We start from the raw sequence: 12,173 nt of genomic DNA, 5'->3' as shown, positions 1-12,173 counted from the left end.
CCCTAACTGGCTGTGAAAAAAAGAAACTGCTAGCGTTGATGTTAGCCACTCAGCCGCTCTCACCCCTCCAGGTTCGCTTCCAGGCTAAAACGAGCTATAGCCGTTTGTGGCTACATTAGCTGTGTTTTGAGGCTCGGTAGGGACTGCTAGCTGCCTTACGTCGACCACCATATATTTCACAATAAAACGCACACCGCCGCCGCAATGACAAGTCGCCCAATGCCGAACAGCTAAACGCTGCGTCTCTCCTTCTCCTTCCTCCAGCCGTTCTCCTCAACATTGGAGCCCAAAAACGGGCTGCTACGCTGTTAGAAGAGGGACTTACCTTTCCAGTGGTTCCCGTCAGCTGCCCGCGGTGGTGTAATGAGGTCGTAATAGGGCTTAAAATCCAGGGGTTGGGGAAAAGAGAGGGAGCAGGGCACGTCGTTGCGTTGATCGGACTGAGAAGATGAGATTCCAGTCTCAGCGCACGAGCCGCTGTGTGTTCTCTGCCCACTAGCAGACAGCGAGGGACAGTTGAGGGACCGTCCGCCTGTTACCGCCCCGCAGAAAAACCTACAGGCTACTGTACAAGTAGGCTACACAACACACTGGAGTAGGCTACATGTGATGTTCTTCACTCTCATCATCATCATTGCCACTTTGTACTCCTCCTACGTCACTTCAGAGACACACGTTGTGCTTGTTACGCCACTACTTCCTTGTACAGCTTTAATTATTAACTTAATTAAGATTGACCACATTAGATGTAATTTACCATTCAGCCCTGCGCTTCATCACAGGTGCCCCAGCTAGAACTCACCACTGCATTCTGTATGAGGCTGTACAATGGCCCTCCCTCTCCTACATGCACTGATTTTTATCGCGAAAGCACTAATGGGTAAACTACCCCTTTACATTTCAAATTTGCTTTCCTTCCATAACAGTGTTTACAAAACAAGGTCATCAGAATATATGTTATTAACCACACCACTAACAAGAACACAACTGGGTACAACAGCTTTCTCATCATATGCACCAAAGGTCTGGAATGAACTTCAAGCCACTCTAAAGCTGGAATCACTCCCACCACTCAGTACCTTTAAAAACATGTTACAATCAGCTCTAAAAGAACACTGCAACTGTTTTTAACCTGATGCCTTTTATTTATTTTTAATTTGTTTTTTTTAGCTGTATGTATCAGCTTGTTTTTATATAGCCTGTTATGAAGTGTAATTTTAGCATTATAGTGTCAATTGTGGTGTACTTTGTTTGTGTGTGTGTGTGTGTGTGTGTGTGTGTGTGTGTGTGTGTGTGTGTGGCCTTGTGCAAATTCTGCAACTTCTTTTCTGCTGCCTGTCTTGGCCAGGACTCCCTGTGAGAAGAGTTACTGTAACTCAATGGGACCTTCCTGGTGAAATAAAGGTTAAATAAAATAAAATTGACATGACTAACTTATAAAATGTAGGCTTACGCATTTATATATATAAGATAACCATTTGTCAAGCTTTATAAATATGTAGCCTTCTTTACTCTGTAGTAATATGGTGAATATTTGTGTTATATACAGGCCTAGGCCCTATTGCCACATCAAGGTTTTGCCAAATAGAGAGGAGAGTAATAAATAAGGACGGTCCCTTACTATATGTTCACGCGATCACAGACCGTGTTTACTTTGTGTTTACTGCCATCTGCTGGCTGTCAGGCGCTACAAGCAAATTAAACTGCACACTGCAATGGGACCCATATATACTGCTCAAAAAAAATAAAGGGAACACATACTCATAACAGTGCAACTCCAAGTTAATAACACTTCTGGGATATCAACCTGTCCACTGTTAGGAAGCAACACTGATTCTTAAACAATTTAACCTGCTGTTGTGCGAATGGAACAGACAACGGGTGGAAATGAGAGGCAATTACCAAGACAACCCCTATAACGGAATGGTTCTGCAGTTGGTGGCCACAGACCATTTCCCTGATCTCATCTTTTCTGCCTGATTTTTGCATTTTGCCAGTCCCCTAACCACAATAAGCAGCATGAGGCAGTGTTTGCAACCCATAAAAGTTGCTCAGGTAGTGCAGCTCATCCAGTATGGCACATCAATGCTCTGTGGCAAGAAGTTAAGCTGTGTCTCCTAGCACAGTGTCAAGAGCATGGAGGAGATACCAGGAGACAGGCCTGTACACCAGGAGACGTGGAGGGGGCCGTCGGAGGACGACAACCCAGCAGCAGGACCGCTATCTGCTCCTTTGTGCAAGGAGGAACATGAGAAGCACTGCCAGAGCCCTACAGAATGACAAGTGTGGCCTGTGCTCACAGCCCAACACTGTGCAACCCGACTAGCATTTGCCAGAGAACACCAGGATTGGCAGATTAGCAATTGGCGCCCTGTACTCAGATGAAAGGAGGTTCACACTGAGCATGTGGCAGACGTGACAGAGTGTGGAGACGCCGTGGAGAACGTCCTGCTGGCTGCAACATCCTCCAGCATGACCGGCTTGGCGGTGGGTCAGTGTTGGGGGAGGCTTATCCTTGGAGGGCCGCACAGACCTCCATGTGCTAGCCAGGGGAATCCTGAGTGCCATTAGGTACCGGGAGGAGATACTTTTAGACCCATTATCAGACCTTATGCCACAGACTGTCCAGGAGTTGAGTGGTGGCCCAATCCAGGTCTGGGAGGAGATCCCTCAAGAGAACATCCGTCGAATCATCAGGAGCATGCCCAGATGTTGTAGGGAGTGCCTACAGGCACGTTGAGGCCACACACACTACTGAGCCTCATTTTGAATTGTTTGAGGTATTTCCACACAATGTGGATCAGCCTGTGGTCTGATTTTTCCACTTTTATTTTGAGTATGATTCTGAATCCAGACCTCCATGGGTTAATGATTTTGATTTCCATCGATCATTCTTATGTTGTTTTGTTCTCAACGCATTCCACTATGCAATGAATAAAGATTTTCAACTGTAATATTTCATTAAGATGTGTTCGCTTTCAAGTGTTCCCTTTATTTTTGGAGCAGTGTATTTTTATGTAGAAGTTGAGCGACTTATTTAGCAAATAAGATTAAGTTTTGCATTAGTTAAAAAAGGCAAAGCATAGCTCAATAATTGAGGGCCATGGTAATGTTTTGCTCTGTCGCCCGTTCTGTGGAAGATTTGTAACACAATAACACACTATTTTCATCCATTTCACCTAATATTTTATGTACATTTATACCGTATTTAAACATCATAGAGACAGTTTTCCGAAAAAAGAAAAACACAACAATCAACCTCAGTCACTGAGAAAATAGATTTATTATTAAATTAACGACGTATACACAGTGGGTTAATGGTTCTAATTGCCAAATAAAATATTTATAGTTGACAATAATTTACAGGGGTGTTAAGTTTAGATTGATTCCACGCGTTCTTTTGATGCCATCAATAATTCATATTCATATTATATTCAAACATATAATTTCCTGTACAAGCATTAAGAGCTGAAGGCAGAGGAGAGATTCCCACTAAGGCACTTGTGAAGTACATTTACATTCACAACCATCCATTTGCACTAAATACCACTATAAACACAACTGCCAGGGTCGGTTTGTTTAGGTTTATAATAGGCTCATTCAGTTAAAAGTCTAGTTTTAATCAGAAGTAGCTAAGAGACTGTGAGATTTAAGAAAACTGATTTATTTTTTCAGGAGATGAGTGTCTATAGTCATTATACAGTTACAGACAGATACATGAATAAACCCTTTTCAAAAATGCTCTTAAGTGCGTCTTAAAATAAAAGACTAATTACTTTGGCTAAATCACTTTCCACAACAACAATATTGTCTATTCATTCAACCCTGAAATGTGATTATACAACATCATACAACATCATACACAGGACAAAGAGTCAAAAGACAAACATGCAATGCCCGCTTTATGCATGTTATTACACACGTAAGATAAAATCATTACGTGTAATTATTAGGTTCAATGAGCAGATTTACAGTGAGAAGAAATGTGCTGATTCATTAGAGCTCAGGAGAAAACGGCCTCGGTCATTGGCTGACTTGGGATCTGCTGTATAGCCAACAAAATTGTATTTTTCCTTTTAACTTTTGACATCGACTGTTAAGCTCCCATCAGCCTTGGTTTCAATGCTTATCTGTCAAACCTTCCAATCCCACACAACAAAAAATTGCAATTCAAAGTGGTAACAGTGGCATTTTTAAGAATATAAGTCACTATAAGTTATTGCTTACAATGTGCTCTTTGGTCTATAGGAAGTAAGGCTTGGTTAGGAGGTAAGCTATTTAGCAAACCATTGAAGCTCACAATAAAGAAGATAAATCCATTCTTTACACTTTTGCTCTTGTATTATAGGTTTTGGAAAGGGAAAAAAATATATGACACCACCCTTCGAACTCTTCACAAACAGAATATTGAACCCAATTCATTCGCTAAGCTATTGTTAGACAATCACTTAATTTGCAAACTTTAGCAATAAATAAAAATCTAATTTATTTTGAGAAAAATATCAGCAGTACAATCAATAGAAGCCCTTTTCAGTCTCTTACATATAGTCATTATAATCAGAGGCATCAGACTTGAGATGCGGCACGGCACATGCCTTTTCTTCGGGGCACCACCATCCTGTGCTACATTGAAGTACATTTCAGCACCTAAATGTCAAAAATTACTTAATAAAGAGTGTTCATGCTGTTTTTCAATGTATGATTCTGTAGATTTTCCAAAAAGAGAGAGGGAGAGAGGGAGAGAGAGAGAGAGAGAGGGGTACAACAGTGACTTTGTGGTTGCGATTGCATTCACTTGGCCAACCTCTTAGCCACGTCCTTGTAGGCCTCCTCGATTTCCACGTCAGCCGCGCACGTGTTGGTGAACTCGTCTCGACTGTAGGCGTGGCCGAGGTAGCGCCACACCCCTCCGAATTCCGCCGGGATTTCGTAATTTCTGTATTTCTTCGCGACCACCTGGAAGATAAAAAAAACAAGTGATTGTAAAAGTGCCATCGGGGAAACAAATTGATATAGGGGAGAGTGGCCTAAGTTGTGCCACTTTTTACTCAAAGTGACTTTAAAGTGAGGCCTTGACAGTAAAGTCTCCAACTCAAATATGTACATGTATTTCAGGGTGTTGTGCATCCCTGGCAATAAACACTTTGGATCTGGAATAAACTGTTGAAGAAATATAGCTTTCGGAAAAAAAGTTGTCTTGTGGCACAACTTGCCCCCGGTGTGGTGTAAATTGTGCCGTTGGTGAGAATACCATGGGGTGAATTGTGCCATTGATATATATCTCATAAACTGTAATGCAAGACAAATCCATAAGACAATTACTTATTTAAGGTTTATTTAAAGTAACCAAAGTAAATATTTTACAATGATTGAAGGACAATTTTCTTAAACAAGGCCTAGCAGATCTAATGGTTTTAACTGCAAAGCTCACAATGACAAAGTCACCATCATCATCTTTCTGGCCATTTGAACTCTCATCAGTGGTGTCGTTAAGTGGAATGGAGATGTCAGTCTCTTCTGAGCTACTGTAGACAATAACTTTCTTTTGGTGACCAGCGTAAACAGCCATGCCAATGGCACAACTCTCAGAAATGTACTTTGCCCTAGTAGAACCAACTGCCACCTGGCATATGCGATTCCCCCTACATTTCTGCCTTTAAATCAAGGCTCAAAACCCATCTGTACACGCTGGTTTTTCCTCCCCATTAACTATCTTACCTCTGCACTACTATCTTTGTTTATATGTGGATGTATGGGCTTTATGTCTTTTATTTTTGATTATTGTTATTTCATTGTGTACCTACTGAATGCACTATGTACAGCACTTTGGACAGTGCAATACATTTTACTTAATTATAACTCACCTAGGCCCTCTGGCACAAATCACCCCAACCCCAGAATTTTGGATAATAAGCATGATGCAGCAGTTTAGGGCTGACATCGTGCTAACTATATAGACACAAAGTGTAGCACACTGAAGCACTAACACATGTGTCAAATGTTTTCAAACGTGTCTATAATTGTTCAGACACAATAATCAAAAAACCTTGATCATGGAAATTTTACTTTTAGAGGCAAAAAAAACGTTTTTTGAGCTTAAATGTGCTTATATCTTATTCCATGTTTCTCCCTTCTTTACAGGATGAGTTAAATGGATGGCTCTTCTTAAATATGTGGTCACATTTCCAATTTCTTCTATGGTTTTCTAGAAACAAGGGGTGGCACAACTTCCCCACCGGCACAACTTAGGCCACTCTCCCCTACGATTCAATGAACCAATCGATTACCTTGACGACGTGAAGTTTGGGCAGAAGGTTGCAGTCGGCCAGCGTCAGTTCATCTCCGTCCAGGTATTTGCGGTTGGATCCTCCATCGCCCCTATCACGTCCGGTCTGAACCTCATCAGGTAGCTGGCCCATGAGATACTTGTCCAGTTTAGCCAGGGCCTTGTCTAGACTCTTTTCTAATTCTGAAACACACACACATCAAACCCAGGTAGTGGTCAAATAAACCAGTGTCCCTGTCTGGATTTGAATGGATATAGGCTAATGTAGGCTACATTGCCTACAGCGTGCTCACCTCTGTGTTTGTCTGGTCTTGTGTTTTTGACATAAGCGGAGAACTTTGCAAATATGTCGATTCCCGCCGAGTTGGATTCCCGATTCTTTGCCGTGAGTTTAGGATACCTAAGGGAAAGAAAGGAACCACAATGTGAACATGCCACCCTTTTTCCGATACGTGTGTGTGTGTGTGTGTGTGTGTGTGTGTGTGTGTGTGTGTGTGTGTGTGTGTGTGTGTGTGTGTGTGTGTGTGTGTGTGTGTGCGCGCTAGGCCTACTTTGGTGGAACCAGCATCTCCTCCAGGTACTCCTCTATTTTATTGACGTCGGTCAGAACCTCTCCCTGGAAGGTGAGGAAGGGCGGGTGTGTCCCCGGGGCCAGGTTGTGAAGGTCAGTCGGTTTCCTAATCAAGGAAGTGTCACGGAATACTATTTAAATATCTGTGATACTATTACATTTTCCAATAAACAAATGATCCCATTTACTCTGCTCATTCAGCCATGGTGGCTAATGCTGCTAACGCTAACCTTGGGCCTCATTTCGTCAATAATAAATACTCTTCTAAGTGAAGAGCATTTAAATGTGGCCCCTCTGAGAATTTTTTTCATTACCTCCATGTTTCTCTCAAGCAGCACTTGGAGCTAGAGCATAATGGAATGCATATCTGAAATGCTGCTATTTAGCTATTGGTTAGCCGCTTAACTAAACAGTCAATTGTGGGATGGTGTTGGATGGTTTCCTGCAACCGAGCATTTAATTTTAGCATTAATTAGCATCAGCTGATGCTGCACTTTACCCTGTCATAGTAGTAGTAGTCTACAATGAGTTTATTTATTCTCTTCCCTCCAGTGTGTCATTGTGTTTTATTGTATTATTATAGTTAGATTGTATAAGCGGATGTTATTATTACCTCTTGAGGTCAACGGTGGTGACATTGAAGACTACACCTTTCAGCCAGAGGATCATGAAGAGGCGCTGAGAAAACGGACAGTTTCCAATGCTCTCCCCATCAGTCCCGGCCTGTGCATTCACACACACACACACACACACACACACACACACACACACACACACACACACACACACACACACAAAAAAATAAAATAAATAAATAAACATGCAAGATAATGCTAGATACTAAATCAAGTTAATTTGAGATACAGACACTTTCCATGGCCTTCGCAATGTCGTAATCCTCTTTTCATACATGCCCACACTGATGGACGAACACACAGTCAGAGTAAAACAAACACACATACACACCCTAGCAAAGCGACCAAAACATGTACTCAAATTACACACATTATACAAGAAGAAGAAGAACTAGAAAATGCATTTCCTAATCAGTGTCTTTTAGTTTGGAGTACTGGGTATGAAGTTGCGTCTCTGTGTATGTGTGTGTACATACTCCCATTTATAATTGGCCTATGCTCAGATACAGTAGGACCAATGTGTGTGTGTGTGCGCACAAAGCTGCAATGAGATCCTGTAATTAGATACTAGGTCCAGCATGAATAATCCACGTAGCTTCCATTAGCCGCCTCACTGCCTGTGTGGAGTTCTGGTTCCTGCAATAGTGCAGTTGTGAATCAGCTATAGAAATTCATACAACACACAGTCCTCAATATTTTTCATCCTTAAATGAATTCATCCTTTTCTTTTTCTTGTTTTCGGATACCAAAACTTATTTTAAATTCTTGAGGAAACAAGTTCAGTCACCTGACCCCATTTTACAGATTTGTTTACTAGCGATCTCGTTTAGCATACATAGTAGTTAACCCCAGTGTTAACCATGGTGTCAGCATTTCTACCTTTCCATGCAGCCATTGCTGTCCAGTCATTTAAGCACATAATGAAAGTCAATGTTGCATTACCATTATAAGTTTAAACATTGTATAGTCGCACTATATCTGTTTTACCATAAGATACTTTGACACTGCAGCATGCATTCAAAACGGTCAATTAACATGTTAAGTATAAATTATGTGTAGCTAAACTGCAAAAACACTGTTGAATCCAAGCAAATAGACACTCATACTCATTTCTACCCAATTCATAAATCAGAGAAGTACCACTCTCACTTTAGTACTTTGAATATGAACCAGACTAACTGCAAATATTATATATACTGTGTATTATGATTTTTTAAACTTGTTTTCACAGTGCACAGATTCACAGACACCGTGTTGACAGTCACTCATTCTCAACATAATACAATAAGTTCAGAGAGCAATAGGTCAAAAAGACATGTTAAATCATCCACACACACACACACACATGTCCTAACCTCGGGTCATTTAAAGCTGCCTATGTCACTATTGAAAGGACCGCAGGAATAATTCATTGGGAGAAAGAAAGAGAGAGATTGTCCATGCACGTGGGTGTCAGGTTAACACATGGAAAATCAGCACACAACAACAACAACATGGCATGCACTCGCTTAAAGGACCCAGCCCCCACAGACACACACACACACACACACACACACACACACACACATATATACAAACACAGTAGATATAATACTGAATCTACGTGCATAGGCAGCTTAAATTTGACTTGTCACACAAATATCAACTATAACAGGGCAGAATGCAGAGTGTGAGAGTAAGGTTTGTACAGGAATGTAAATAAAATGTGAGAAGCGAACTGATCTTGTGTCAGCCGTTGATGTGCACAAAGTGTACACACACCAACACACACACAAACAGACACACACACACAACACCCCACCTTGACAAATAGCTCTATATCAGGGTCCTTGTCCTCCTCGGCAGCAATATCCGTCATGGTCAAGAAAAAGACGTTTTGCTTGTGTGTTTTGTTTCCTCAAGTGTGTAGATGTGCCGGTCTGTGTATGTGTGTGCGTGTGTGTGTGTGTGTGTGTGTGTGTGTGTGTGTGTGTGTGTGTGTGTGTGTGTGTGTGTGTGTGTGTGTGTGTGTGAGCAGTTTCAGTTTACAGCAGATCCTACTCTTAGTCCATGCAGTGAAGTCCGCTTGGTCCCATAGCAGCCGTGTCAGAGTGTCAGCTGAGGACGAGGACGAATGCCAACAAGTGTATGTGTGTGTGTGTGTGTGACAGAGAGAGAGGGGTTCAATTTGTACCCGAGGCCTCAGCAATGGGGCGTGACAGCCTTGGGCAAAAATAACCTCCATGGGTGGGATGGGGGGGGCGGGGGGGGGGGGGGGGGTTGTCCCTGAAAGCAATAATGCAGTGACGAAGGAAGGGCAGACCAAGTCACCCAAGGGTGCCCTACTCCTCCCACCTCTTACAGCTGTGATTCACACACACACACACACACACACACACACACACACACACACACACACACACACACACACACACACACACACACACACACACACACACTCACACACACACACACACACACATACACACACACACACACACACACACACACAAGCGGGTGACTTTGAATCATCAAGTCATCGTCTCCTTCTCGGACTCGTCAGCACCCATAGTTCCCATGCTGGTGATGGTAATTCTCTGTATGTGTATGCGTCACCTCTTCCATCAGCTGGCCTCTGCTGTGGGGTTACGTATCAGAGACTTTTAAGGAGCTGCAATATCAAAAGTGAATTAATCTTCAGCTGAAAACAGTGGCCAACAAATGTACTATTCCTTCCCATTTGGTTAACGTTTGCTAAAAACTACATCTACCATCATTTGGTAAGACATTTCTGAAAACGAAATTTGATGTGTATGACCATTTTGATGGATAATAAATAAATAATAATAATAATAAAATAAAATAAACAAGATCGAATAGAAGTTAGTTATAGTAGTATTAACTTATTTACTTTCTAGATCCGTTATAACCAATTGATAAGAATAATTGCAAATGTAAATTGTCGGAGCCAAAGCATTATTTGTCTTGTATTGATAGATGCGCACCTGGGCAGGTGGCATTAATTGGCTCTGAGGTCATAAATGCCAAACTTTGCTCGGTCAGGTGATTCCGCCCAGAAGAAAAAAGTTGTTTAGTTAAAGAAACTCAGTGGTATTCCAATTCTCAGTGGCTTAAAGCATAATGGCTTAGCCCAGTCACAACCTGGCAACCTGAACGCTGTTCTAATTAATGTTTACATCTGTACTTTTAAGCGTTAGTTCATTTATTCATCATTGATAAAGCAATACATTACCATGACTTAAAGGCTGCCTTATTTGAAAGTGGTACTACAATGTTTGATAGCAAACACTTAAAACAGAGCGTCTGGCCTTCTATTTTACCCTGCAATGTCCTCATGGTTTTATTGCGATCATTTATACGACTGTAGTTTCAAAGTCTAGCATTTACAATCCCTGCATGCTCCAATGCGACTGGACTTTAGTGTGGGATGTGCCGATCGTGTCATTCAGTGAGATTGTGTGTTTGGGTGTGGAGGTACAATGTTTAGCTTGACTAGATAGAGGCACACTTACCCTAACACACACACACACACACACACAAACACACACACACAGGAATTCACACGGCCATGCGACAGGAACCATCCCCATCTATCCAAGCACTCAGTCAGAACATTCTTGTCAGTTCAACTTTGCCTATATTTAGAACCAGAGTAATACACACATGCACAGACCCATGCACACACACACACACACACACACACACACACACACACACACACACACACACACACACGCACACGCACGCACGCACACACGCACACACACACACACACACACACACACACACACACACACTTCAATTACTAAACATAATCCCCTAAAAATAGAGTTGTGCCTGTTGGTGTGTTAGAGGGCCAACACAACAGGACAAAAGGTACTGATACACACCCACTCACTCGCACACACACACTCACACACACACACACACACACACACACACACACACACACACACACACACACACACACACACACACACACACACACACACACACACGCCCACACACAAAGACATACACACATATGCACACATGAGGAGATACTCACGGACCTTGCACACTCGCTCATAGGCAACTGATAGGAACGTGATAATATCTGAGATTTATGAGGCCTGCAAGCAAAGGAACAACTGCATATCTTGTTGTGCGTGGGTGTGATGGTAATCACAGAAATCAATCTGAAATCCATTTGGAATGAGTCCAACTTCTTGCCTTACCTTAACAAAAAGGGTGACTTTCAAGTCCTCCTTTTCAGGCTTGGGCTTTGGCTTGGCCTTCTCAGAATCGGAGGAAGAGGATGATGAAGATGAGGACCTGCGTGATGAGTGCCTCCCATCCAGCTCCTCCACCACTGGAGACCCCCTCACTTCTCTGCTGCTCTCCTGTACTACCACCTCTATCCTCTTCTCTTGCTCCCTCTCCTCCTCCGGCTCCTTCTTATTCCACCCTTCGCTCTCTGCTTGCTCTTCACCTCCGTTGTGTGAGGAAGAGGAGGAAGAGGAAGAGGAGGAAGAGGAAGAGGAAGAGGAAGAGGAGGAACTGCCCCGTCTCTCCATGGGGGGCGGAGGGAGAGGAGGGGAATCCGGCCTTTCGCAAACCGTGTCGTAAGTGTCCGATGAAAGGTCCTCGTAGATGGGATCCGGGGTCTCGTACACGTTCTCCTCGCGCCGATCCATTCTGG

At 42.6% G+C, this 12,173-nt stretch overlaps 2 protein-coding genes across 2 annotated transcripts in view; both read right to left on the bottom strand.

Moving 5' to 3' along the window:
- Positions 1–460, bottom strand: part of mgat5 (alpha-1,6-mannosylglycoprotein 6-beta-N-acetylglucosaminyltransferase) — an 83,891-nt gene extending 83,431 nt beyond the window's left edge. The window contains exon 1 of the mRNA XM_080053181.1: positions 326–460. The gene's annotated coding sequence lies outside the window, so the exon portion shown is untranslated. The remainder of the gene's footprint in view (positions 1–325) is intronic.
- A 4,118-nt stretch (positions 461–4,578) lies between these two features.
- On the bottom strand, positions 4,579–9,423 carry clic5a (chloride intracellular channel 5a). Its single transcript, XM_080052762.1, has 6 exons — positions 9,294–9,423; positions 7,471–7,580; positions 6,838–6,963; positions 6,580–6,686; positions 6,288–6,469; positions 4,579–4,956 (listed from the first exon to the last, which is right to left on the bottom strand). Exons 1-6 carry the CDS (start codon positions 9,348–9,350, stop codon positions 4,792–4,794), a joined length of 747 nt encoding a protein of 248 aa, XP_079908888.1. The 5' UTR covers positions 9,351–9,423; the 3' UTR covers positions 4,579–4,791.
- Positions 9,424–12,173: the final 2,750 nt, after the last annotated feature.

This window comes from Ammodytes marinus (genome assembly GCF_949987685.1).
Source record: "Ammodytes marinus genome assembly, chromosome: 24".
Taxonomy (NCBI): domain Eukaryota; kingdom Metazoa; phylum Chordata; class Actinopteri; order Uranoscopiformes; family Ammodytidae; genus Ammodytes; species Ammodytes marinus.
Note: the sequence above shows the minus strand (reverse complement) of the source record. Positions and strands in the feature narration are given on the sequence as shown.

Coding starts and splice junctions, on each gene's coding strand:
- clic5a (XM_080052762.1), bottom strand. CDS start 9,350: ATGACGGATATTGCTGCCGAGGAGGACAAGGACCCTGATATAGAGCTA. Junction 6,964..7,470: donor ACCACCGTTGACCTCAAGAG/GTAATAATAACA, acceptor TTCCTTGATTAG/GAAACCGACTGACCTTCACA. Junction 6,470..6,579: donor AAGACCAGACAAACACAGAG/GTGAGCACGCTG, acceptor TGTGTGTTTCAG/AATTAGAAAAGAGTCTAGAC.